The sequence below is a fragment of the Agrilus planipennis genome, unplaced genomic scaffold, assembly GCF_000699045.2.
Source record: "Agrilus planipennis isolate EAB-ADULT unplaced genomic scaffold, Apla_2.0 scaffold177, whole genome shotgun sequence".
Taxonomy (NCBI): domain Eukaryota; kingdom Metazoa; phylum Arthropoda; class Insecta; order Coleoptera; family Buprestidae; genus Agrilus; species Agrilus planipennis.
This window is the reverse complement of record NW_020438926.1, coordinates 203,599-230,562: the sequence shown is the minus strand read 5'-3', so window position 1 is coordinate 230,562 and position 26,964 is coordinate 203,599. Positions and strand designations below refer to the sequence as shown.

The 26,964-nt window shown below is 33.1% G+C and overlaps 1 protein-coding gene across 1 annotated transcript in view; it reads left to right on the top strand.

Moving 5' to 3' along the window:
* Positions 1–26,964, top strand: part of LOC108740680 (transcription factor GATA-4-like) — a 56,462-nt gene that overhangs the window by 22,626 nt on the left and 6,872 nt on the right. Inside the window, exons 2-9 of the mRNA XM_025974054.1 lie at positions 724–917; positions 1,121–1,365; positions 13,788–13,897; positions 16,152–16,460; positions 24,449–24,582; positions 25,852–26,016; positions 26,107–26,197; positions 26,742–26,960. Coding sequence (XP_025829839.1) covers positions 724–917; positions 1,121–1,365; positions 13,788–13,897; positions 16,152–16,460; positions 24,449–24,582; positions 25,852–26,016; positions 26,107–26,197; positions 26,742–26,960 — 1,467 coding nt within the window. The remainder of the gene's footprint in view (positions 1–723; positions 918–1,120; positions 1,366–13,787; positions 13,898–16,151; positions 16,461–24,448; positions 24,583–25,851; positions 26,017–26,106; positions 26,198–26,741; positions 26,961–26,964) is intronic.

Below are 26,964 nucleotides of genomic sequence, written 5' to 3'. Positions count from 1 at the left end.
TAATCATTAAAAAATCAAAAATGCTTCACTACGTTATGCGGTTCACCCTATCGTATTACATTGACATAAAAATTTTATGAATTTCTTTTGCAAGAGTATTATTTGTATGATGGGCAAAGAACTAGTGTCACGAAAGGGCGAATTGTAGAACATTGTTCTTACAGTAAATGAAAAGTTTAGATATTTGGAATTATTGGATTTTATATCTAATATTTCTCCATAAAATAAAATCTAAATAATAATTGAATAAAAACGATGACGCAAATAGTGAATTTGTAGGTGTATTACGCTAAATTTGCCCCTATGACAGGAAGGAAAGACTCCTACCTATATCCTCTTTCCTCCCATATCTAAGACCTTGACTAATTAAGGGACGACGGGGTAATTAATTAATGATACGAGTACTAATGATAAAAAAAGTTTAGTTTATTTTATCATAATCAATAGGTTTAAAATTGTTTATTCTGAGAATACTAAAATCAGTCTTGTAAGTTTATTTATAAACTATAACGAATAAAATACAAGCTCCACAACAATTTTTAATATTAGAGTTGCATTTTTTTCCGAATTGACGGATATATCGATTAAATACTCGAGTATAGTCAATCAGTTGTCGTGTGAGTATTGTATCTCTGTATTTAAGCGGTTTTAAGACGAGTGGTGGGGGAAGTTAAGTAAAGTTGACTTAAATTAGGCAACACTTTTAACCTTGGTGCTTTGCAGCAGTGGAAGGCTACACCGAAGAGCCTGATCATTACAGTCCCACCTCTAAGCAAGAAGGGGCGGAACTGTCGCCCCACTCAAGATCAACAACGCCCCTGGAGTGTCTCTCCTACACAGACAACCAGGAATCAGGCAATTATAACCCATCAACCATGAGAGCTGACGACTATCTGCTCTATCCTAGGATAGATGAGGTAAGCCCTATACCGATTACGTCAGTGTGTTCTGATAGGCTACCTAATAATTATCTGATGCGCAACACCTACCACGCATGCATTACTTAACTTTCGCGCTAAATTTTTTTGTTTTGAAAGTTTAAACTAGAAACTTACAACTTGCAACGTTTTATGTAGTTTCTGTGAAAAAGATTGGCTGATGTTTTTCCTTTTTGTCACAGGTACAAATTGAGGACCAGAATCCTCAGTACCTACAGGTGTTAGACAGTGTTCAAGGTTCTCCAACAAATGGAAGTGGAAGTCCTAGTCCAGGATCTCCCAACAGAACTGCAGGCTTTACTCATCTTAATACTCTTTCACCAGAAGAACAACAAGCAGGGATGGAAAGCCCTCAACTGACTCAATTATCCACTCATATTAGTTATACCGGAAATATTGATAACAACACCGTCGGAAACTTATCCAAGTAAGTTAATTAACTTTTATAATTAGTTTAGTTTTGCTAGTGTGGAGTCCATCAGATCTTTTTAAAGATTATCCTTTTTCGAAAAACGTTAATACTTCAGTAAATATTCGACTACATATATATTATTTCGAAATATAACAGAAGCTTTAAATGAAAAAGGCAATAAACAAATGTTTGAAAAATATTTTGTAGCTTATTTAATGATTTATTTTCGCAACTTTTTCTTAGTCAAGTTTAACTTTGTTAAGACACATGTTTGGATATTAATATGGGCCAGTTTCAATCTGAGACCACCCTGTATCTAATAATTCTAGAAAGAACAATCTATTTGTTATTAATGATGACATTACAATTTATTATAACAATAAGTTACCAGCCAGAGTTAATCTGTAATGTTGGTTACATATATTACGAATTATGTTTTATTAAATTACGTAGCTACAAAAATATAGGAGTGTTATTAAATAGATATCATCTAAAATTTAATCAAGTTACACGTGGTATATATCGAACATCTAAAAACAAATAGAAATGCGCTTTTTTGCTTACATGGTCTGAGGAATTTTTTTTTGTAATTACCTATAGCGTTTACGTAAATCGAAAACGAAGTTGGAACAATGGCTCAGGTGTGAAAGAAAATGTGATAACTTTTTTTGAGGAAAATTTTTATGGTAGATAGCCGTTTGAATTTCAACTTTTTAAAAATAACTGAACGACGATAAAAACGCATACTTGAACCTTTTTAGTTCTATTTGAATTGGGTAACTTGTGTTTGTTTTTTGACAAAACTACTTGGCTACAAATTCCTATGGGTAATATCTACCTAATCATAAAAGAATTATTTAAGAATTTACAAAATTGAAAATTTAATATGAACGGCTAAGGCCAACCCCTATTACCACCTACCTATTTCAATTTAATAGAAAACTATTCACTTTGGTTGATGGATTTGATTCTTACATTTTAAAGTAATCACGAACTTAATTTATGCCTTTTGTTTAATGTCCAGTCATGTAAATGTTAATTTTTAAGATAGAAACACTTACCTAACTTAACACAATTTCCTAATAAATAAATGCATTTCGAAATAGCAATTTTCACAGTAAGGAGGTGTATCTATATCATCCCTATTATTGTATAAATAAACATACATGGTATTTTGCTGTTCGCATTCCTATATGTAGGTGGTAGTACATTGACTAATCATACCGATAATACCTGAGTGAATATTGACTAATGGAATAATTTGAGGGATGTCTATAAGGTTTGGACAATAGTTTTAGCAAATAGTACATAGGTTTTCACGGCCGAAGTCCTAATTTATCCTGTAAGCTTTAAGGATTCGCCGTGGTCTAGTAGATCTAACTCCAGGAGTTTCACCAGCTTCTGCGGTTTCATTTTCAGTGGTTAGCAATTTCGTATTTTACAATTAGTTATTCTGCTAACCAATGAAAATGCCGATCGTAACAATCGGCGAAACATCTGGAGTTAAATTTACCTACCCCGGACTCCTAGCAAGCCTTAAGGACGAATGCGTTTTATGAAATGCTTAATAGGAACTGGTATATTTTAGTAACTTTATTTTTCATTTATAATATATGCTTACATGTATGTATACAACCAAGACACTATACAGGGTGTGGTGTTTTTAACCAGTAATATTTTAATCACAAGTTCCTATTAGTGGTAGTTGGAACTTAAAATGTTAACAACACCTTTGATTTTTGAAACAAAAAAATATTAAAAAGTTATAGTAATTTTGAAGCCGGACCTGACGAAGTACAACTAGCTGCAGCGTGCAGATGATATGTGTTTGTACGTAATATATGTACATATAGGATTAAGATCTGTGACATTTTGCGCTCAATTCTTAATTTGTTTTGTTTGTGCCGCCTACATCTCTTTTTAGGGTTGCTTTAGGGACCGTTCATGTATCACGTAACGCTGTTTATGCAACTTTTTTAACCCCCCTCGTTATGCCTCGTCACTCAGGACTTGTATACCCTTCTTGCTCTTGTATGATTTGGTTATTTTTAAAGTCATGATATTATTTTTGACAGCATTGCATGACCAACTTTAGAATACTTCCCCCCTATACTCCCATTAATTGTCACATTATTTCAAGGCCCCTTCCATCATTGCAGCTTGATTAAATATCTACATCACATTTTTAACTTAAGAAATAAAACTATAACTAAATCCTAAGTAAGGAATAATCTACATTTGTTCTTGTTAGACTTAATGAAGTTACAAAACATTGAACCTTAGGTAAAAAAAAAAAATAAATCGTCTCAATATTATCTGTCTCAGACAATGTTTTTCATTTTTTTATATTTTAGGTATACGGTTTCTTTGCACATTAGTAATATTACGTAATGATAAGATTTTCATTTAGGAGTTTTATCCAACTTATCTCCCTTAGCTGAATAATTTTTTAATGACCTTTGTACATCAATTAATTATTAAAATATAAAATTGCTAAGGAATGCTAGCAGCAATTAATTAATTTATAATTTGTGGTGATAGGAAAGGTGTGCAATATTTGTGGTAAATGTTCAGATTTTTATTTTCAAATATCAATAAATTTTAAATTATTTATTAATATTATTTAGCCAAATATGCACTGCTTTAAACGAAACATTAATTCTACTATCAATCTTACTTTTGTTAAAAAATAAAAAGAATCACATCAAACTGTAAAGCTCAATTTTTTAATCGCTAGGTGGCGATATGATCTCATCATGCTTTTCAGTTATAGTCCAATAGAAAATAAATAATTTTCCGGATGTAACTTCAACAAAATAATATTATAGGCATTTGTTAATATGGAATATGACACTGACGTGTTACTCTAGCTGACTGGCTTCCACATGCATATTACTCTCTCAGATTTAATAAACAATTCTCAAAGATAGTCAGTGTTTTGTTTTAAACGCGTTTTAATTTATAAAACAGAGCAAAAGAATGATTCTTTTTTCAATTGTTTTATCGCCAAGGTCAGGTTTAAACGTTTTATTTTTAGCCGCTTCTTTGCAACTACAAACTGTCATCAGATTTTTTTATATGTAATAGATAGATATTTGATCAGATTTGATTTTAATTAATTTTATAATTGCCGAAAAAGAGTAATATTACGTCAAAGTATTACAATTACTTGTACTCGATGTAATCACAAAGAAATAATTATATACGTATGAAGTTTAATGTTGGAAATGGATTGTAAATTTAATAGTTTATTGATTGTTATCGTTAAAAGAGTGATTAAGACAATTTGAATAACGCCGTTTCCTTACCATTACAAAAGTTGTTTAATGAATAAGTTCCTGACTTTTACTAAAAACTATACTAATTGTAAGTATCTAACTTACTAGTAGGAGTAGTAAAAAGAACCAGTTACTTTTTTAAAGCAATTTGTTTATTATTAAAATTAATGTATCTACAACAGCTGCAATATTTCTGTAAAATGAAATTAATCATTCCAATAAAGTAAGTACAACGCTACTAATTATTAACATGATTAACGATTATTAACAATAGGAATGATGTTTTACAAGAACAAAAATATATTGCTCCTCTGTTTAAATTTCGAATTAAAAATTTTTTATTTTCGAGCCACTGTTTAACATGGCATCGACTAGACTCGATGATGAGTGCTACTCAAGAAGTGTCATACTGCTTATCGTTACGTTTAGATTAGAGCAAAATTTATTGTTTTCATTTGTCCGAGACAGAAGGGTGACTTGAGTTGTGATGGTGTTTTAAACGTTTTCTCCATTTACGTATTTGGCATTTTTGTGTGATTATGTCTACCTAAAACGATCCTTCATACATAGTCAAATACAGTCGTCTTATGCGTCCGAGTCCAAGGGTATAGTAGATCAAATCAAAAAACACATAAGGAACTACAAAAATGTGTTTTTATAAAAAATATACCCGGATATTAGTTGCACTTTTCCTTGCAATTAATGATAAGAAGTGTAAGGGTAGTTTATAAAATACGTCACACAGAATTTCATCTTTTTGGGCATACTCTTAGTGACCCCCTAACAAATATTACGTCCCGAGAGCTAGTCCACCACCCTCCTACCATAAATGGTTTTTTTCAATGAAAAATAGCAATGAGAATTACTTTCTCAACATCATCATAAGGTCATAAGATCGTCAGTCCTAAGACTGATTGGATACGCATCTTCACTCTTTCCTATCCTGAGCTAATCTTCGCATTTCCCTAAAGCTAAAGCAACCCATATCCTTCACTGTTTGCGAACAGTAATGTAATATAGGTCTACCTCTATCCTTCCTAACTCCCGTTTCTGCCTCTAATATGTCTGACTAGATCTTCATGCCTGAGAAGGTGTCCTACTAACCTATCTCGCCTATTTCCTATTGTCTTCCATAGAGTCCTCTGTTCTCGTATTCTTTGTAATACCTCTTCATTTCTAACCTTCTCTATGTTTCGCACCCGTACAGCGCCGTGCTCTGAACATACACCTTTAAGAACCTTTTTCGAATTTCTAAGTTAACTGTTCGCCAGCATAGAAGTGACTTCTTTTTATTGGAAGCGAACTCGACCCTGCGCTAGATGCTGATACTGCTGTAAATTAGTTTCTGTCGAAATGAAAAATTTTAAGAACTACCAAGTTAAGAAAAACATTAAATTAAAACTGATGAACTGCGAACGCCACAATTCCTTAGACCCCTCTCCTTCCTTGTCATATCTCGTTATGCTAGGCAATCCCACCCCCTTATTTGTTAACGTATTTTATGAACGACCCCTCATCTTCAAATTGTATTACGTCGGTATTATTTACGGATTTTATTTGGGAGGAGGAGTTAGATTAGCTCTAATGAAAAAAATCCCACAATTTGAAAACTTGAAACTTTGTCGCAGATCAATCGTCGTGACAAGGTTAATTCATTTTTAAATAAGGGTAATTACGTGTCTGTATAATTAATTGTTAATGTTTTTATTCATGAAGCATTTAATAATACTTGCGTTAGTACCTACTATATTTTACGAGAAAAGTCGACAACAAAATAAAAATATGAAAATAGCGCAGCAGCTTCTTGGTAAAGCTCGCTCAAGTTTTGTAATACAACACACCGGAAGTTTTCTTATCGTGCCTTTTTCCGGTAAAAATTTCAATTGTCGACCGTTTGGTTATGAGACACAAAGCAATTGTGAATGTCAAGGAACCTTTTATTTATGGAATAAGCACATATTCGTATGAGTAAATAATTCAAACTATTATATATCTATACTTTACGGTAAAATTTCCACGAAAAATTCATTAATATTTTCCATTTGCAAGTCATGCATGATGTTTATAAAACAATAAAATGTTTTTTTTTTTCCTGTGTCATTTATTGGATATTTTTATTCGCGAGCATTACAAGATGATCATTTAATATATTCCTGTAGGTACTAGTGGTACCTACTAGTGCGTTAAATGGTTAATGGTACCGGTAAAAAAAATACCTTTTCCCCATTTAACAAGACAGATGCCACAGCGGCACGTGTTACATGCAAAACCATTTTGATCAATCCAGGCGTGACACTACAAGAAATTTAACTTTATTTAATAGGTATTTTTGTATAGGGGATAAATTCTTTATAGTAGGTACCTATATGGTGCATAATAATAGTAAAATTTTCAATTGTACATATGATAAGTATTAATCGTTACTAAAACTCGGTTTCAGTTTCAAAATATGAGGACGAAATCAGACAGTTGATTAACTAAAATTTATAATATTCGATTCGTAAGTATCTACTACTAAGAATAAGTGAATCTCTTTGTTTTCTTGTTCAATTTCATTCGAAATTTATAATTAGACCACTAGTAGATGTGTTCTTTTGTTAGTCGGCCTTTTCGTAACCTTTTCTTAATTCAGCCAGAAATGCGCAAATATTTGATTCTGCTCATTTTCAAAATTCTGTAAACGCGTTAATAACGAACGATAAAGAATATTACTTAGTAAGAGGTTCTTTTCAAATGACCCTGACTTTACACGACTAGTTGTTGTTGACTATGGCAGTTTATTAACCTATTTTTTGGGTGAATGGACTTGTTCATAAAGGTACACAACAATGCCTATTTCTTCTACAGATTACGTACTTAACATTATTACCTAAATTAACGAACTTATGATTTCATTAGAATTCATAGCATCTATTCTAGCAAAGCTCACTGTTGGTTATCATTTAATTTAATGTAACATTGACATGAAATAAAATGTTTCAGTTTAAATCATGCGATCATCGACTAAAATCAACAGACTTTTGGAATATTTTTGGTCATATTAGGCAATGATAATATGTAATCATTGTAACAGTTTATCTGTCCACTATAATTATTGATTAATCTATCAAAATAACGACAAAATTTGGACTTAACATAAACAAGGAACTGTAAACAGTATTATGTCAACGAAAAATTTTAAACAAATTTTGTTTAGCGAGCGGTATGACCGTTAGTCATTCTTTTCAGTGGAAAAAGTTATTATTGTGGCGAAATACTTCGTTAGGTATATTTATTGTAATCCACGTTAGACAATGGGATAGGTAATGGACTGTGTGCAGTCATATCATTAAATGCTGGGTAAGGAATCGTCAACTAAGCAGTATTACACCTATGTGTAGACACACAATAGCAAAATTCACGTTAAAAAGTCTGTATTAATCATCAACCTAAAAATACACACGACGAAAAGTCAAAAACTATTTATGAAATGTTTATTAATTTGTCATCAATTTAAAGGCTTCGTAATTTCAAAAAAAAAAAAATTAAAGGGAAGATTACTAATGCCTCTTTTTACCTGTTTACATACTGACTTCTCAACTTAAAATTATTAAAAGAAATTGTAATAGTTACAATTTTACAAGCAAGTTGTAAAGATAAACGAAGATTTGAAGAATTTATAAGAAATAGTAAATCAATCAAACACAAGTAAATCTAATTCTTGAATGCAGTCAAAATGTCTTTAAAAAAAAATGAAAAAAATTTAATGGATCTTATGTCTTATCCATCTCTACATACAATAAGGCGTTTAGTTATGTATTTTGGGTCACCCCGTATATTAATGCACATATGTATATGGTTTTTTATTAGACACCTAGTTAATACTTTTCGTATACATACGTAACAAATACATATTAATTGTTGAATATTATTCTAAATTAGTTTGTTAATTGTTCCTTTCCCATTTCGTACCGGTCACATATGTAAGTAAACATCGGTTGAAAATTTACTTTCCGTTTGAACAATTGCGGTATTTGTAGTCAATATTAAAAATAAACTGGCGGTTAATTCGTGTTCTACCAGCATTTCAACTGTCGTACTATACGGGCTTGTTATCAGTGAAACGGGGTAACGTGCTTTAAAAAAACTTGTGATAACGTACCGTGTGTATTTTTTTGTCCTTTCTACGTTTCAATTCCGCAAAGTATTTCGACTAAGAACCGTGAAGTTTTGGTGTTTACCGTTCGTTCTATTTTTTTTTTCTATGTCGAAATGCAAAAATATTTAATTGTTTTTTTTCAAAATCTATATTGTACAGGAATATTTATCTTTTAAAAATAATTAAGTAACGAAAATATGGATTTCATTAAAAGACTGTTGAGAACTGTTTTGGGAACGCGTTCGCAGGTCATCACATAATGATTACATTCGAAAATGATATCAGAATACGTGACATTTTTGATTTGGTCATTCGTTTTTCAGGTAAGATATAACAAGGAATCATTATTATTAGTTTAATTTAAAAATAAAACAAAAATTATGGATGTATAAAACGAAAAATATACGTTAGAACGTCTGTCATGTAAGAAACATCACCCTATTCCCGAGTAGAATAGGGGTGCACTTGTTGGTCTCAGGGACTTTTCTGAGTGGATTGGTAGTGCATTGTAATAGAAATGTCAAACGACGACGAGTTTTTTAACAAATTAGTTGATCGGTAAAGGCAACAAAGAACAATTTGTTTAAATAATTGAGTTTGTTCGTAAATATGTGTAGTTAATGGTTATCCATAAACATTTTTTTTCAAGAAAATGTAACGCCTTCGGCAGTTTATTAAGTGTTTTTTTATAATAACCTTTTTAAAAATAAGTCATCGTTGTAGAACGTCAGCGTCCCATAAAAAAGTTAAAAAAGGAGTTTGACTTATTAAGATTTTCATTGCTGTACATATATATGTACTACAAATTTTGTATACAAGAAAACTTACATACAACTAAACGCGTATTGTATTACGTAAAATAAGAAAATCATACTGCAATAGACGTTGTAAAAGCTAATAACACTTTCAAGTGCATGGGCTGGTTACAAAAATATGTTACTCTTGTACAACCTTCAAACCAAATTGCTTTTTTATTATTAGTGCGTTTTAAAAAACGCGTTAATTTCTTCTTCGGTTAATTTTCGTTTCTAAAAAACTTAATCATGGTAGTATTCAGTTTTAAAAATTCAATGAATTTGTTAGATGTTATGCATATGTCAGATTTGGTTATGATGACGGCAAAGGCATAAGACAGGAAGTCTTCAGGACAGTGACTAACAATTTTACATCATCCATCTTTGGACTGAAGACTTTAGGATGATGATGGACTTAGCCAATCTTAGCATGTTTCTCGAAAGCTAGAGCAGCGTACATGTCAAATATTTGCGGATAATAACCTAACGTAGGTCTACCTTTTCTACCTATAGGACTTTTGACATCTTCCTATAACACCATACATTTCAAACACCCCTTTTCTTTCGCGTCGATCGCGTAGATTGCTGTTTATAATATCTAGATCTTTGAAATACTTCTACAACTGTCTTTTTGTGTTCTTTAAATCGAGTTTAAATGACTCTGCCACTTTGTCCAATATATAGATAGCATCACAGCAGTCATATTGTATAAATAATTTCCGATATATCTTTATGTACTTAAAGATTGGGATTAAAGGATACAGTTAATTGCAAGATCCTTTACAAAGCTTTAAGACCGAAACAATTCTGCCCGATAAGCTAATGAAATTTTCCTTTACGTCCAACTGGGATTAAATATTCACCTTTTAAAAACGTTTTCTCGACCATGATGAGACAATAACTAACAAGTGGTAAAGTGGTAGAGAAATCAATCGGCGAAAAACACGTCATGAGGAAGTGTGCGTATCATTATGCGAAACTTTTCCTGTTGCCGGGTGTTTTTCTAAACCTAAGTGGAACGTGGCATTCGTTTCTTTACAATGGGTGCATTTTCAAGTAATTTCCTCCAACCTGCTAAGAACACGTGCATGTTTATAAAGACATCATGTCCGTGGGTAAATGCGACGTGCGTTCAAAGCTGCAATTTGTGTTAAGTCGACATCGTGTCCGCATATTATATGTACAGGCACATATAAAGTACATAGAGGAAAACCTTTTAAAACGCTTACTGATTTTACTACAATTTACAATACATTTCACTTGTTGTTTCTCTACCGTATGTACATGTTGTATATTGTTGTCAATGTTGAGTGTTATAGATATATATATATATGTAGTTGTCAAGGACGTAAAAAAAAACAATTATTATATAGGTACACTAGCGGCGAATTCAGAATTGACCATAAGGATATTCTGTTCTATGATGCGATCATTTTAGGACGATATCGTCCTTTGAAAAATGCGGTGATATTTTTAGATAGACGTGGCGGTTGAAAAAATATAGTCCAAAGAATGACCAAATTATGAAAAAAGGAAAATGCCGGCAAATAAATGTGTAATTTCTACGTTCGTCGAACATTTAGCTTTACCTGACCATGAAAAATCTGGAAAAATTGGGAAACGATGAAAAATAATGACTTTTACTTCGTTTTCACCATTTCGAGACAGTATCGTATTTTCTTCTAGAAAGTAATCACAATTCTTTATAATTTATATTTGCCTACATCTTTTGTAAAATTGTCTGTACCACACTATGAAATACGGAAAAACAAATGAGTAACACAAAAATTAAGAAAAAGGGATACTACTGTACTAAGACAGAAAATAAAAAATGTAAAGAAGTAGGAAATAAAATAATAATAATAATCTATACATCGAAGACGCGAACATTGACAAAACAGTACTGTATGAAAATAAATAAAAGTAAAACTATAATACCAGTATGCAAGGGAAGAAAAAATAGGGAAAGATCGAATATAAAAATACGAAACGAAAAATTAGAAGAAGTGGCTGATTTTCGGTATCTAGTATATTGAATAACTTAGGATGAAAGGAGCAGTAGAGATATAAGACAAAGGATAACGCAGGATCGATTCGTCATCAACAAAAAGAAATCACTTCAATGCTCAGGAACGGTTAATTTAGAAATTCGAAAAAGATTGTTGAAGGTGTATGTCTGGAGCACGAGTGCAAAGAATGGATGGTGGACACGGCTGAAAAGAAAGGGTTAGAATCGTTGGAAATATGGTGTTATTACAGGATAAATCATGAAGATACCGTGGATGGAGAAAGTTAGAAATGACGAGGTATTAGAAAGAGTAAGAGAACAGAAGTCACTATGGTAGTCAATATGATAGATGAGGCATGAAGGGTTATAGACATAGAAGCAGAGATAGGAGCTAATAGGACTACGGGTAGACCTAGATTGGATTACTGTTCAGAAATAGTTGAAGATGTGGGTTGTTCTAGTTTTAAGGAAATGCGAAAATTAGCTCAGGGTAGGAATGAGTGGAGGTGCGTATACAACAAGAGGACTGACGACCTTATGATGATGATGAAAGAAATAGGGTCCTGGTTTCTTCCATAATGAAATCCTTCGAATCGAAAGAACTTGAGATCAAAGTGGTTGTTCATTTGAACAGCACTAGAAATAACTGGGCTGATACTTTTGATATGATTAAATATTAATTTGAAAATTCCTTCTCTATTTTTGTCCACTATCAGTTATCTCAAAAATATTTGTTGCTCTTGTCATACCCTCTTGGAGAGTGAATAAAAATTGAAAATGAATTTTGAAATTAATATTTAATATTAACCATCACAATTTCAATGTATTTTAGATATGATTAAATGCGAAATTTTGTCATATCGTGCAAGAATTTACATTTCATATGTTATCACACATATAAAATGTTGAAATTTGGACAATAATTATTAAACACGTTTTGTTCATGATGCAAGAGACAGCTACAGAATAAAATATGCCTATGTTTTCCATATACAGATGTATGTACCCAAAACTCGATTTAACTCCTTGTTTCTACTTCTACTTTTGCAACTTCTAATACCTAAATCTCTGCAATTAAGGAGGATAGATGCTAGGTACGAGTAAGGACAAGAATATCTTTATGTTATGAAATATGTAATGCAAGTAAATGCATATATTTTTTTATTGAAAAATTCCACACGTATCTCGATAAAATCGTCGTGTCTTATAAAAATATTTACTTAATAATGTCTATTAAAAAATCTGGTTATCAATAATAAATTAATAAATAAAATGCACAAAAAATAACAACTGCATACATGTCGACTTTTCTTTTTTTTTTTATTTAGCCATCCAATTATTTCTACAGATAACCGTAATTAATAAAATGCAATTTTGTTTTCTCGCGTCACGTGACCGAAAATCAGAAACGTACCTACAACTACAACTACAACTACTACCTCTGGAACACACATGCATATGTACATATTACAATAGTAATTAACAGCGGAAAAAAAAAGAGAGAGAGGCGAAAGAAGGATCGCATCGCTTCGTCCTTATCGGATCGCGGTTCGGACTTGAAACAATTATTAACTTTAACTTCGATTGTCAGTTGTCACATATCTTGGTATTCGAGCAGCCGTATGCGCTTATTTTGCTTCAAATTGAAGGTTAATATTACAAAAGTATTTTTTTCTAATCTTTTTTTGTTTTTTCTTTGACCTAGACCGGCCAAATTTTTTCATACCATCTTTCGTTTTTTATACTTCGGTCACTTTTTCTTGTGAATTTTTTGTTCTCGGAAAGGTCAAACCATCTTTATCACTAGCATTCGTCCGTTCAGTTTAGACGATGGTGTGTGTATGTGTGTCTGTTGTTGATACAGAGATGTGATAATCGCATGGTGGTGGAACGAAAGAGTTGTTTAACTCGATTAGATAGATAGAAGTATTTGTTATTCATCGTTCAGCATTGCTGGAGGTTTATGATCAATTATCGTTGATGAATTAACGCGAAAGTTTGTGCGATAATAAAATTATATCGGCGCGAAAATGGATTATTCGGTGTTGCACCATTTGCTCACCACTTACGATTTTGTTTTAGAAAAAATGATAAAAAGGCCGCCGTCTGCCGATCGCGAGCAGCAACAGCCACAACAACAACAACAACAAAAGTATTTTATTTATTTAATTTCTTATGGGTCTTACATTTTGTTCTAATGGTGTTTCTTTTGTCAACAGCCCTCTGTATTCGCGTCAAGTTGCAACCTATTCGACGATGCCTTACTATAACAATACAGCATCTCCCGATCTAGTTTCACCAACGAACACACAATGTTGGTCCAATTCTGGTAAGTTTTTAATTTTATTTTGCAGATTTTATGATCCTAAAAGATTTTTTCTTCTCTCACCTAAAATTTTGCAACAATTTTTCAACTGCTTCATAAATTTACATAGAAAAAGGGTGCGCCCAATTTTTTTTTGTGAAAATATTTAATATAAATCAACTGGACGTACGTGTATGGTGGTGTTTCAAAAAATAATTGATATTCAGTACCCTTTGTGCTTAAATTCAATCAAAAGATTTTCGAATGATTAATAAATAATAATAAAATGGACAAAGTTCATTATTGAGGTGATTCATAATACAAAATTAATAATTTTACTCATATTGTTTTACGGACATCAGCGAAAGACAACAAAAAGAAATTCGATTGTTTATAAACCATTTTTCAGTGGAAGAACAATTTGAAGGAAAGGGAATTAGGCTCTATGTGTATAGGTAAAAGCATTATACCTTTAATAACAAGCTACTAGGTGTGTGTCAAAAATTGTTTTTGGAGTTAAATCTAAACCAAAATGTTCGACATTTTTTGAGCGATAGTTACAAATTCCATATAGGTAAAGGCGCTATCAGAAAAATATTTTCAAAAATAATAGTATTGTTTAGAAATCTAAAAATAAACATCGTTTAGTAACGTGTTAATCCACGTATGGTAATAATTCGATAATAGCCACTGTGATAATCTTTTTTTGAAAATAGTTTTATCAAATTCGAACGATTGGAAATTGTGTAGCACATGTTTATAGGTGCCTATCTTTATTTGGTAAAAGTAATGACGACGACGTCTAAACAACGGCTAAAAAGTACATCTTTTATAAGTTTTCCTTAAATATCAACAGATAAAAAAGAATGTACCCACTTTTTTCTATTTTTGGTTTTAAACATGGCAAAGTGTATATATTATAAATTATAATAGTTTTATTGATTTCAAATCATACTTTATTTACATATTTATTATCTGATAAGGCTTTCGTGCCTGGTGTTCATGTTTTTGGCTATTGCTGATGTGGTCTCGGATATTATTTGTTCTTAGGTACAATTAATTAAAAAGCAAAAGTCTAGGGTGACAATATTTAGTCTAACGAATTGTATTGATAGTTATGTATTCAGTATATCCACCCATTTGCTTGAAATCTAATTTATTAGGACACTGTTAATTATCAATTGAAAATGTTCCTTAAATTATAAACTGAAGCAGAAGTTCGTAAAAGAAAGTGAAGTCTCTGATCTTGTTTACGAGTAGAAAACAAATAAATTAAATGTGAATAATTTTGCACTAAACTGACCTAAGTTAACAAAAATACGAATGCACGAGTCATATCTTTTTTAATTTCTTTTTATTTGCGCATTTTGCATGGAGACTGATAATGATGCTCTGTAGTTGACCGTAGCTGTATGCTGTTTATTGATTAAAATGCATTTTTTTTATGACTCTGAGGTCATATCGTGAAATTTGTTCTTTTCTTATCTTTTTTTTTTTTAGACATTACGGTTTATTTTTCCTGACCTTATCATTTTTTTTTCTACGTTGTACGTTACAATTTGGCTAACAATATTGTTTTATTCGTTTCTATTAATTATCAAGGTGCTAAATATAACAATACTTCATTGCACCTCTTCTAATTACTAATTGATTGTTTGTATTAGTCGCTGGTCTGATAAAACTATTACCAAAACAATGTAGCATACCAGACATCCAAGAAACCATTAAAAATGTTTTTTGATTTATCATCTCGCTAATATTTTCTTTATTGATTAGCAAATGGATTTCTCTCTCACGGATCATCCTCATTTTCTTCAGCTGGTCCTTTCGTCCAGAATACATATATATCTCTTTTTTTTCTGTTTTCAATAGGTGTACCTACTCCTTTTTTTTTTTTAGAGATTTCCCGTTTTTCTCGTGGATCTTCCTCATTTTCTTTATGTACCCCTTGTTTCCAGAATATATCTCCTTTCTCTTTGTCTTTTCTATCGGTGTACTACTTTTTATTTTTTGGAAATTCCCCGTTTTTCTGGTGAATTTTTCTAATTTTCTTTAGGTGCTCCTTTCTTTCGGAATAGGTAACTCCCTTTTCTTTCTCTTTTCTCATCTTTTGACATATAACTTTTTTTCTTTTTCTCCTAGGTGCTCTCTTTTCCAAGGATCTTTTCTGAATCCTTTCTATTCCCTTTTTCTTATGGGTTCTCGTCACTTGCCACGCTTGTATCAGATTACCTTTTTATTATAAAATCCTTCATATTCCACTATTGTTTTCTTCCAGGTCAGTCCACGCCAACGTTACAATTGACTGAAGATTATCCAAAAGTATCTTCATCCTCGGGTAACGGAGGATCAAACCCTCTTCCTGCATTTAACAGATTACCAACCGCGTACCATACACCAACTCATGCAGGCCGATTTCAACCCTATTCTTTCCCGAGTAGGGACACCGCTACCAATTATGCAGATTGGCAATATGCGGAAACAACAAACAGCCTTCCCTATGGAATTATGAACACTCCAACCATTCAAAGGGGTCGACAAGTGGCCCATAATGTTGCGCTTTCTGCATCTGCATCGTTAACTGCAAGTAAGTCTTTGTTTTCATTTTTTTTTTTTGCGATCGCATCGTTCCTAATCGATCTCTCTCCAAAGTCGCCTTTAGGTTTTTATATTATAAAGGTACGGCGTTGATTACATGCGCTTTTTCATTTTTACGTATCAAGAGAAATAGTTTTTTAATATTCTTTATTGTTTATAGCTAGACAAAAGTAATAAGTTGTGACAGTCACCATTAATTTTGTGTAATACTTTTCAGAAAATGTTGTAATTAGTGTGTCTAAGAAGAGAAAGAAATATGATAATTGATTTTTCTAGACCACTGATCTGTTTGGTCGTAAAAATTTCAAAAGCAGTTGTGAGATTTTATCGCACTTATTTTTGTAATAACGTTGAACCTGATGGTGCATTCGTAGGTAGGTATAATGCGTTTTAACGTTTTGTTTGAAAGTTCATTGGACAGACAAGGTAGTCCACTAGTGCCATTACCTTACACGTTTAACGATCTTTCTTAATGACTTTTCCGTTTTTCTCATGTCGAACGCATATTTTGATAATTTTGTTCACAAGTTTTTAACGTCGAAAACAATATATCTAAACGTGTGCTATTTCCGAAAAAAATCAGATCGAAATTTTACAATAATTAATTCGTTATTCAAAGATTAATAAACTATAGATATCATCAATAACTATTATTTTTTATTTAGATTTCTGTAGACAGGGAAATTTTTATATTCTTAGTAGAATTTCATCCGCCAGGAAAATGAAAGTTATAATTACTTTTTTATTTTTAAAACCTTTTATTGTTAATTCGGGGTTCATTTGGCACAAAAGTTGTTGGCCTAAAAATTGGTAGCATCTAACCAACGACCTCATAGACAGATATATGCGTAAATTTGCTTTTGAACATCAACCACCCGCAAAATGTATAATGGAACTGGCTTGTTTTTAAACCCGGTTGTTATCAAAATTTATACGCTTCCCAATGATGTTTCTAATAAATATTTTTTTTTTTCGATGTGTATCTGACTGGAGATGTTATACGTACATTTTACAAAAGCGGTTTCAAGTTACGGGACCCGACAAAAAAATAATAATTTTCTAATGCAGAAATTTGTTCTGACGAATTATATATTAGAAACATTGGGCCTCCGTTTCGACCTACATAATAAATTTCGTCGAATGTGATGCAGTTTTGCTGGCTATCGACGAAAAACAGACAAGGGGCGTCTAAGTGGTATCCCTTTCAAACATGTCCCAAGAGCTTTTACGTTTCTGTGTGGCACTGACACTCTTTTAAAAAGGTGCTTGTAACTTACAAATTATGACACCACTACACAAAGTTTGTCGGTCTTCCGTAATTCGAAACACATGTATCGAAATTTATTAAAACTACTTGTATTTGTGTCTTTTTTTATTCGTTTGGCCAAAGTGCTTATTGTTCAAATACTTATCTTTAATCATTTTTGTGCTAAATTTTATTTATATGTGAGCCAAAATGTGAAAGCTGCAAAAGAACGGATTGTAGAACACACTACTGTATAAAAGTTCTTAAACTTTAAATTATTGACGTATTTTACGTAGGCTCCTAGACTATACATGTATACTGTCTTTTTTTAGTCATCATTTTTGTGCTAAATTTTATTTATATGTGAGCCAAAGTGTGAAAGCTGCAAAAGAACGGATTTTAGAACACACTGCAGTATAAAACTTCTTAAACTTTAAATTATTGACGTATTTTACCTAGGCTTACTAGGCTATGCATGTATACTGTCTTTTTTTTATTCATTTGGCCAAAATGCTTATTGTTTAAATACTTTAATCATTTTTGTGTTAGATGTTATTTGTATGTAAGCCAAAGTGTGAAAGCTGCAAAAGAACGGATTGTAGAACATACTACTGTATAAAAGTTCTTAAACTTTAAATTAGTGACGTATTTTACCTAGGCTCCTACATGTATACAAGCACGTGTAATGGTTAAAACGGCGTTTTTGTGTGCAAGTTGTTATTCAACCGACAGGCTTTATGTAAAGGGAAGTTGTTCTAGACGTGTGCTCGATGTACCAACAACAACAACGACGATGATGAGTTTTCTATGAGGAATTTCCTTTATTTGTTCCTCACGAACGATTTCTTGTTGTTGGACAATAATGGATTTCAGGTTGTAAGGGTGGTAAATAATGGGTCTACAAGTCGTAATGGATTGACTGGGTCTGAACACGTTATTACGTCACATTCCGGGCTACCACACACTACTTACGGCTAGTTCGAATACCGGAAACATTGGACATTTGTACATTATCCGACCTACTGTAAAACCGAATCCTGTTTGAAAATACATTAAAAACAACACAAAATAATTTATCGAGTCGTAATAAGATCATTACTGTCCAGTAATTTATCCTAATTCTTATTAATTTAGATGTTGGTATATATTATGGTAAACTATTTATATGTATTTGTACTGGGCTCAAATATATGTATGTATCCAGGGGCGGCCTTTGGGGGTGGCGATCAGGGCAACCGCCCGGGGCCTCGCTCTTGTAGGGGCCTCGCACCCTCGCGCAACAATCTAATTAGAAAAATATTAGGCAGTAATAGTACATACTACTAATGTTTATTTGAATTTCTTAATAGTCTTAAAAGAAGCCGCAAATTTGCTATCAATTTCTTTTAATTTTCGATAAACAATTTTAAAATTGTAAACTTATTTATGAATCACTGCATTTTTCAAGTATCATCATTAAAATTAATTCCACAAAGACGAGCGCCTCGCAAAAATTTACCCGCCCCGAACCTTCCAATGGCTAAGGCCGCCCCTGTATGTATCCAAAGAATTACGACAATGACTTCTGGTCCTTTTCAAGCGCTAAAAAATGCGACACAACCGATCTGATAGTCCAGGGACTAGACCACTATAGACTGACGCGCCACTTAACTCGGTTTACGTTGACCAGTTTATCTAAAAGACGCGTGCCACTAGATAAATTGAACATTGCTGATGACTGTAACGTAAAAGCCAAAGCTAATCGTTTTTGTGGGTAATCGGTAAATTACCTACTGCTTGAACTGATTGCTTTTACCGTTCAATTCTGTAGTAGGTACGTTGGGCATGGTATCATCCCAGAACACCATATTTGCAAATATTGTCGTGAATGTATAACAGTAATTTATTGCGAAAATATTTTTTAAGAAACAATTGCCAAAATTATTACAATTAATGTACTTTTAACGTTGATATAAATCGAATTAAGCTTATAGCCTTTATCAGACAACGAAATCGAAGCTGTCTTATTATCTGTATTATGTATGGTCTGTTGCTGATAGTACTTACATACATACATATTGTTATCTTTTTTTTTAATTATTTTATACATCTGTGTGGGTATCTAGATCTGTATGAACGTTGCTATATAGATATATACCTGTAGGTATGCCACAATATCCATTCAGTTTAGTAATTTCAGACATTTAAGTGCACATGAAACCCGATGTTTATTAAATGACATTATATTCGCGATCTTTCTTTGAATTTGTTACATTACACACATGCAGTTTTAGACACGCATGCAAGTGGAATAATAATGAAACCATTCTTCCACCAGAGATTCGTTTTCATTATTCATCATCATAGCAGCCGATGCATATAATTGTTTTGAATTTTTGTTTCTATTATTCACCTGACCGTTGCCGTCCGTACGTACTGCTGTCAAGATAAATGATACTGTTATTTTTCGAAATTATACACGTTCGCCTAAACGGGCTCTATTGTTCATTTTATATACATAGTACAATGTAGATAACTGAATTATTAATTAGTCGCCATTATACTAAATAATCCTAGGAAGTAAGGGGTAAGACTAGGGTTGCCTTCAGGCATTACATAAAGTATTTCTCGACTACATGGTTCAAAAACAAAAGTACTCAGCATAAAAATAAAGTATTTTATTTTTTGTTTTTAAAAACATATTTTTTGTTATACCTAGCAGCCAGTAACAAATTGCTGTCGCTCTTACATATTTTAATAGCCTCTAAACATAGCAAACAAAGATTTAAGTAAACTAAAAGCCCATTTTTAATTAGTTTTAATGAAGCTTTATTCCTGTCGTCCCGCCACTTTGTGTTCATAACAGAGAATACTCTTTCTGTAAATGCTGGAATGGACAGCAAAAGTGACACTACTTTGAACAGATTTGGGAAATTAGGTTGTTCCGTAAATATGCCTTGCCATTTTTCTGTGCAATATTATTGATGTAAAAATACTCTGAATTTCGAATAATCGCTTACAAAATTACGATGTTTACTTAAGGCCTTAAATAAAGTATTTTTGCGTACTTTGTATGTCTTGTAAAATATAACGTACGCACAGTCGAAATAGAGTACAATACTTTATAATAAAGTACGGGGGGCATCCTTAGGTAAGACGCCATTATGGGTGAACGTTGAAAGTGGGCCCTGGTGTTGTACTAAGTAAATATTAAGACACAATATTTTTTTTGAATTAGTTAATGTAAATAACTTTAGGCAGTTTAATAACAAACACCTCGAGTATATTACAAAATTATATGAAACTTTTCAGTTGTGGCTTATTTTTTTTGGTAAAGATCTAGATTATCCCCCACCCCGAAGGTGTTGGCGGCAGGGGGGATTGGAAAAGGGGTCTTTTTGAGTAAACCACCATAAAATGTTATAACTTTTCATGGGGGTGAAACCGCCGCAAAGTTATTATGGTACAGTGGTTGGGGTGACCTCCTCTTTCAATCCCTCCTGCCTCCACCCCCTTCGGGGAATAATCTAGACCTTTACCTTTTTTTTAATAATGTTTGCCTATTCGTTATTATTGTAGAATTTGCAATGATTGTTTGTTTGGTTTATATGAATGACTGTCTTGCTGGTACTATGTATATTTTTTTCCTGATGTGAGACAGGGCTACTTGTGAGCTTGTGAATGTAGTATTAACAAGCTGAGACATGTATCTAGAATGAATGGTTTTTGCAAAGTAAACAGATTTTCATTTTTTATTACCATTCCAATACAGTCGGCCAAACATCAACGGTCTCTGATTCCCAGAAAAGTTTCTATGTAGTCTAGCGGACACGTCAGGGACTTTTATTTTTTTATTATTAGTCGCGGTTATTATACGGCGACCCCGTGGGATCCATCTCGACCACCTTCGATCCCTTTATTATTACGCCACGTTCAATAAACAAATGCGACAAACAACTACACATTCAGTTATGTGCGACTGTAATTTGAAACTTGCAACTTGTGAAATTGTTTCTGCTTCCTGTCACCGTATTATTGTTATTACTACGAGTTTCTGCCGCCAACTCAGAAGTATGTTTTTTATAGAACCCAGAATTGTACCGAGAAATGTTTATTCTATCGATTCATCATCATCATCATCTGTAATAATATGCATATGCATCATGTCGATCGATATTACAAACCGATATGAGTATAATCAATCATTTCATTTAGTTTGCAACAGTTTAAAATGTTGCGCCTACAGGATTCTCTGAAACAAGAAGCAATGTTAAAGTTTGCAATATAGATATGCGTATGTAGGATATTCTTGTATAAACCATATGTACATAAAGATTACACCAATTACATGCATTGACCATTTGTGTATTGTTATCCAATTTAAATTAACCAATTTGCGAGTTTCTGTAAGAAAAATGAAAGTAATTGAAATTGAGCAAAAAATCCTGCAAGTTTTTCTGAACTTAACCTATGTACAGATTGTTATTAACAAATTGTAACTTCATTCTTTTTCTTGAAATTTACTGTTAGTGTTTAATGAATTATTTTTCCACTATACTAGGGGTGTTATAAGCGGACTTGGTATTTTTCTGTTTCCCCTATATTCATTCACGATTACGTTGAGCAGTTTTTCATATCAATCGTAAATAAATAAGACAAATATTGTTAAAAGCGATTTGAAGTAATTTGAAGAACGCAGGCATTTGCGCGGCGCCTCCACCAAAACAGTTTTGATTCGAATTCGTTAATATTCTGGGAAGGTGTTACAATTGCCGCCTTTTTTTATTCATCGGCATATGCATTTTATCCTACACATACATATCTATGCACATTATATGCACGCCTGTGTATGAGACGACACTCCAACAATATACCTAGATGTGATTTATTGTCTATGTAACTAGATACGTTAGTGGCGCCAGATATCTTGCAAACGATTAGGAATCATGCCGTAAATTGTCCTTCAGACAGTTCTTCCTGACGGTTGAGGATTAACTCCTGTAAATATATGTTATTGGTTATTGCTATTTTAGCGTTTATTTTCACCCCGATTTAATGCGTGAAATCGGCCTGGAATTTGACCCGAAAGGTCGAAATGTAGATGGTGGTAATAAATTTGAATATGAAGATGGGTTAGGGACGATGCTGTCGACGATATCAAAAAAGATTTCAGTTTGACTGTAGTTAGACCAAAAATGAAATAAAATATGTTGGTCGTTTTTCTTTTCTAGCAATTTTGCGGATTGATTTATAATTTTGGTGAGGATTAGTGATTAGTCAGTTAGGTATAAATGTTAGTTTTATACCAGTCAAGACATTTGGCTTGATTCCTCCCAACATATAATAAAGGGATGATATGGATTTTTTTAAATAAATTGACCAATAATGATCTATCAGCAACCTAGCAATGTCATTCTATGCAAAACTGAGTCAAACTTTCCGAACTTGCTTCATAAATGCCTGACACTTTCATTTTTGTTTAGAAAACACAGTTTTTTATAAGTATTTCGTACGTGTTGTCTTTTCCTATTGTAACTTTATTATCCTAACCTAACAGCCTTTTTTTCAGTTAAAATAATACGTTTGGTTATAGTTTATTAATAATTATTGGTTTGTTGATGTTAAATTAACTTATGACTTTAAGTAGTTGAGGCTAGAGCAGCGGAGTATTTTACTGAAGGAAGAGAATGTGTAAATTGTGGGGCTGTTGATACGCCCTTGTGGAGAAGGGACAACACTGGCCATTACCTTTGCAACGCCTGTGGTCTCTACCATAAAATGAATGGAATGAATCGACCCCTGGTGAAGCAGCCTCGCAGATTGGTACTTTAAAAAAAATTATCATTTTATGAATGTCTTTTCTACTAACAAAAAATGACATTTTTTGCACAAATCTCTCAAATTTGCGCATTTTGTACGAGTTAGAATCCAATCAATATAGTGGATATACGGGGTAGTTTACTTCGACATGTAGGTTAAGGTTAAGGATTGAAATATTTTTAAGTAAATGTCTTTTCTTTCCCAAATTACTGAGAAAGTTGAACTTCTTCTTTATTAGTGTCCGCTGCAATTCCTACCTGGCATCTCTTTCCAATGTTTAGAATATTCCCTACGTCATCTGTCGTCAGTAAAAGTAGGCGTTCTGTCAACAACCGCTCTAGTCTGATTAGAAAGTTGAAAAAAGAATGTAAATGGGACAGTTTTGTTGTAGGCTATACCAATTTTGTACGTTCCAACTATATGTGCGAATAACGTCCGCTACATAATAATTAAGGGTAATCAAAAGACGATACCATTACTTGCTTGTTAGATATCCTGTATTAATTACAATACCTACGTATCGATTAAATTTTCTTTTTATAATTGCAGTAAAAAAGTATTAATTGGCGTGACTAGGCGGTTACTAAAATGATGCTGACTCAATCAAAATTACTGTAAATTATTTCAACTTACATTTCTGACAGTCTGACGGTTTATTAAAATTATTTGTTTCTGCATTTCTGAAGAAAACTACCCCGTTTTTAAGTGAACTAGGTGCGAAAAACAGTCGGGGTATAAATGCGCCAATTTTGGGGAAAACTCCCCCATGACACGCCCGTGACGAGGCGACGCTGCTACGATATTAATTGCTGCTACGTTTTGGCTGTTTATTAATAAAATAAAGTTAATGCAAAACGTGTAATGTTTATTAAGATGAAAATCGTGCGCGTTCGTGTACTAACAAGCTCTAACCATTCTGTATTGCGTTCCAGTGGCGGCGGAGCCGGGGCACGGGAGTGTTGCCGATTACTGCAGGAACTACTACGGGTATAATGGGGCCACTCGCGGCCCATTGGCCAATCGCGGCCCTCTGAACGTCACTGAGGAAAAATCCAGCCGTCGCTTGGTAGGTTTTTACTCTGCAAGCGTAGTATTTTGTGTTTTTTATTTCCCCCCAAGTTTATTATTTTATAATTCTTACAATTGGCATCCCTCCTCTGTTTTATCTTTATTATTATTATTATTATTAGTAGTACTAAATAACAATTGAAAATGCAACATTAAAATTCGCTTCTCTTCTCCTTTATCATGTAGTTGTTATTATTTATTTTAAAAAGTTTCCAAACTTACGTAAGAAGTGGCCCCACTGTACCTGGGACGGAGCAGGTTTGTAGTATTAGTGAATTGTTTATTATTATTGTTGTTATTTTTTATTTAACTAATATTTAATATTCCTTGTCTGATTATTTTACTTATTTTATTTTTGTTGTTATCCTGCTCCGTTCTTAGTTGCTTGGTTGCATGCTTTAGCTTTTTTTTTTACTAACAAAAAAATGTCGTTTTCAAATGCATTCCACTAGCGCACGTTTGCCAAATTCGTGCTTCAAATGTAAACAGAGATAATCCGTAATGTTTGTGGAATACACTGTCTTTGTAAAATTTAATTGTTAAATCCGCTTGAATTTACTGTTTTTAGAATCCAACTTTCAAAATCTCTTTAGTAGTCGGTCAGTAAACAGAACTGTTCAATTTACGATAATTTCGAATACTAACACTAATAAACTCTCTGGGGTGCAATTATTGTGAAACTACAAATAAGAAAAAGGAAGGAAAACAATAATTGTTTGATAGTTTCGTCAAACAATAGGGGTAAATTCCGTCCGCAATGCTCTAATAACTCTAATGCACACGACCACGATAACATTCCCTTCGTTCTTGTTGTCTTTTCTTACCGTAATTTCATTAATGAATTTATATAGGTATAGGATAGTGGAATTTACTCTGAATTGTTGATGTATCACGGAGTTTGAGCTTTTCATTATAATCAGTGACGTAATTAGAATTAGTGGCGCTTAGGGTTGACTCTGAGCGTTTCGCACTTTTATGCATCTGTCGTCTGGGGGGTAATCTCCACCCCCCCCATTTTACGTCACTGATTATAATACACATTAATTTGCTCCTGTTCATTACGATATTGTTTTCCGGATTTTTTTATTTTACGGGAATATAAGGGTCGACTCACTAACCAAACTTCTAGCCCTACCCCTCCATTGCTACAAAAAAAATCACTAAATTTCATTTCTAAACTCAACTGAAAATAAACACAACTGGGCTAATTTTTGTGGCGTTAGAAGAAGTGATTCTCAATTGAATTTTAATGTAAATTGTGGTTCAGTCTGCTTCTAGACGTGTTGGGATGATGTGTGCGAATTGTACCACAAAGACAACCTCGTTATGGAGGCGGAATGGCCACGGGGAGACAGTTTGTAACGCCTGTGGTCTGTACTATAAGTTGCACGGGATTGAGAGACCCAAGTCGATGAAAAAGGAAAATATTCAGGTAAATATTGCGTTATGTAACGTTTTGGAAAGCAGATTGTATTGTTAAAAATGTAGGGTGATTCTTATTGACGTTATGGTTTTATTCTAGACACGTAAGCGTAAACAGAAAGGGATGAAGGATGTAAACACTAATGGAACACCGCTGAAGAACTCTGGTATCACCTTAAAACAGGAGTTAGGTAAGTTATCCCAAGTTACTTTTTTTCCAATAAAATTTTTTTTTTAAACTCAGCATATTCAGCGAATTGTACCTACAGTATCTAACTTTTAAAAAGTTGTGGAATTAGTTAATTCTTAAACATGATCTAGGTCTACCTCTACCCCTCCTAACATCCGTTTCTGCCTCTAATATGTCTCTGACCAGACCTTCATGCCTGAGAAGGTGTCCTACTAACCTATCTCGTCTATTTCGTATTGACTTCCATAGAGTCCTCTGTTCTTCTATTCTTCCTAATACCTCTTCAATTCTAACCTTTATCCACGTTATCCTCATCATTCGCCTGTAACACCACATTTCGAGCGATTCTAACCTTTTCTTTTCCGTCGCGCCCACTGTCCATGTTTCGCACCCGTACAGCGCCGTGCTCCAAACATACACCTTTAAGAACCTTCTTCGAATTTCTAAATTAACCGTTTTCTGGAGTTCATTAAAACTTTTTTTGCTGATACCGTACCGTACGGCAAGATAATAACATAGATAAATTATTTCTGTTCTCTTTACAGATAGCAGTAGTGACTTTCCGACCGACTTCAGGTCCATCGTTTGCTACAACCGTTTTCACGATACGTCAACTAACAGAACAAACTACGATGTCTATGATAGCAACCAGAATCAAAAAATACCCCAATATCCGGCCGTTTCGCAACATTCCCCTCAAATATCGCCCTATTACGACATTCTCCCTCACAACAGTCCGAGTCCTCCGTCTAAGACTTCATCGAGTCC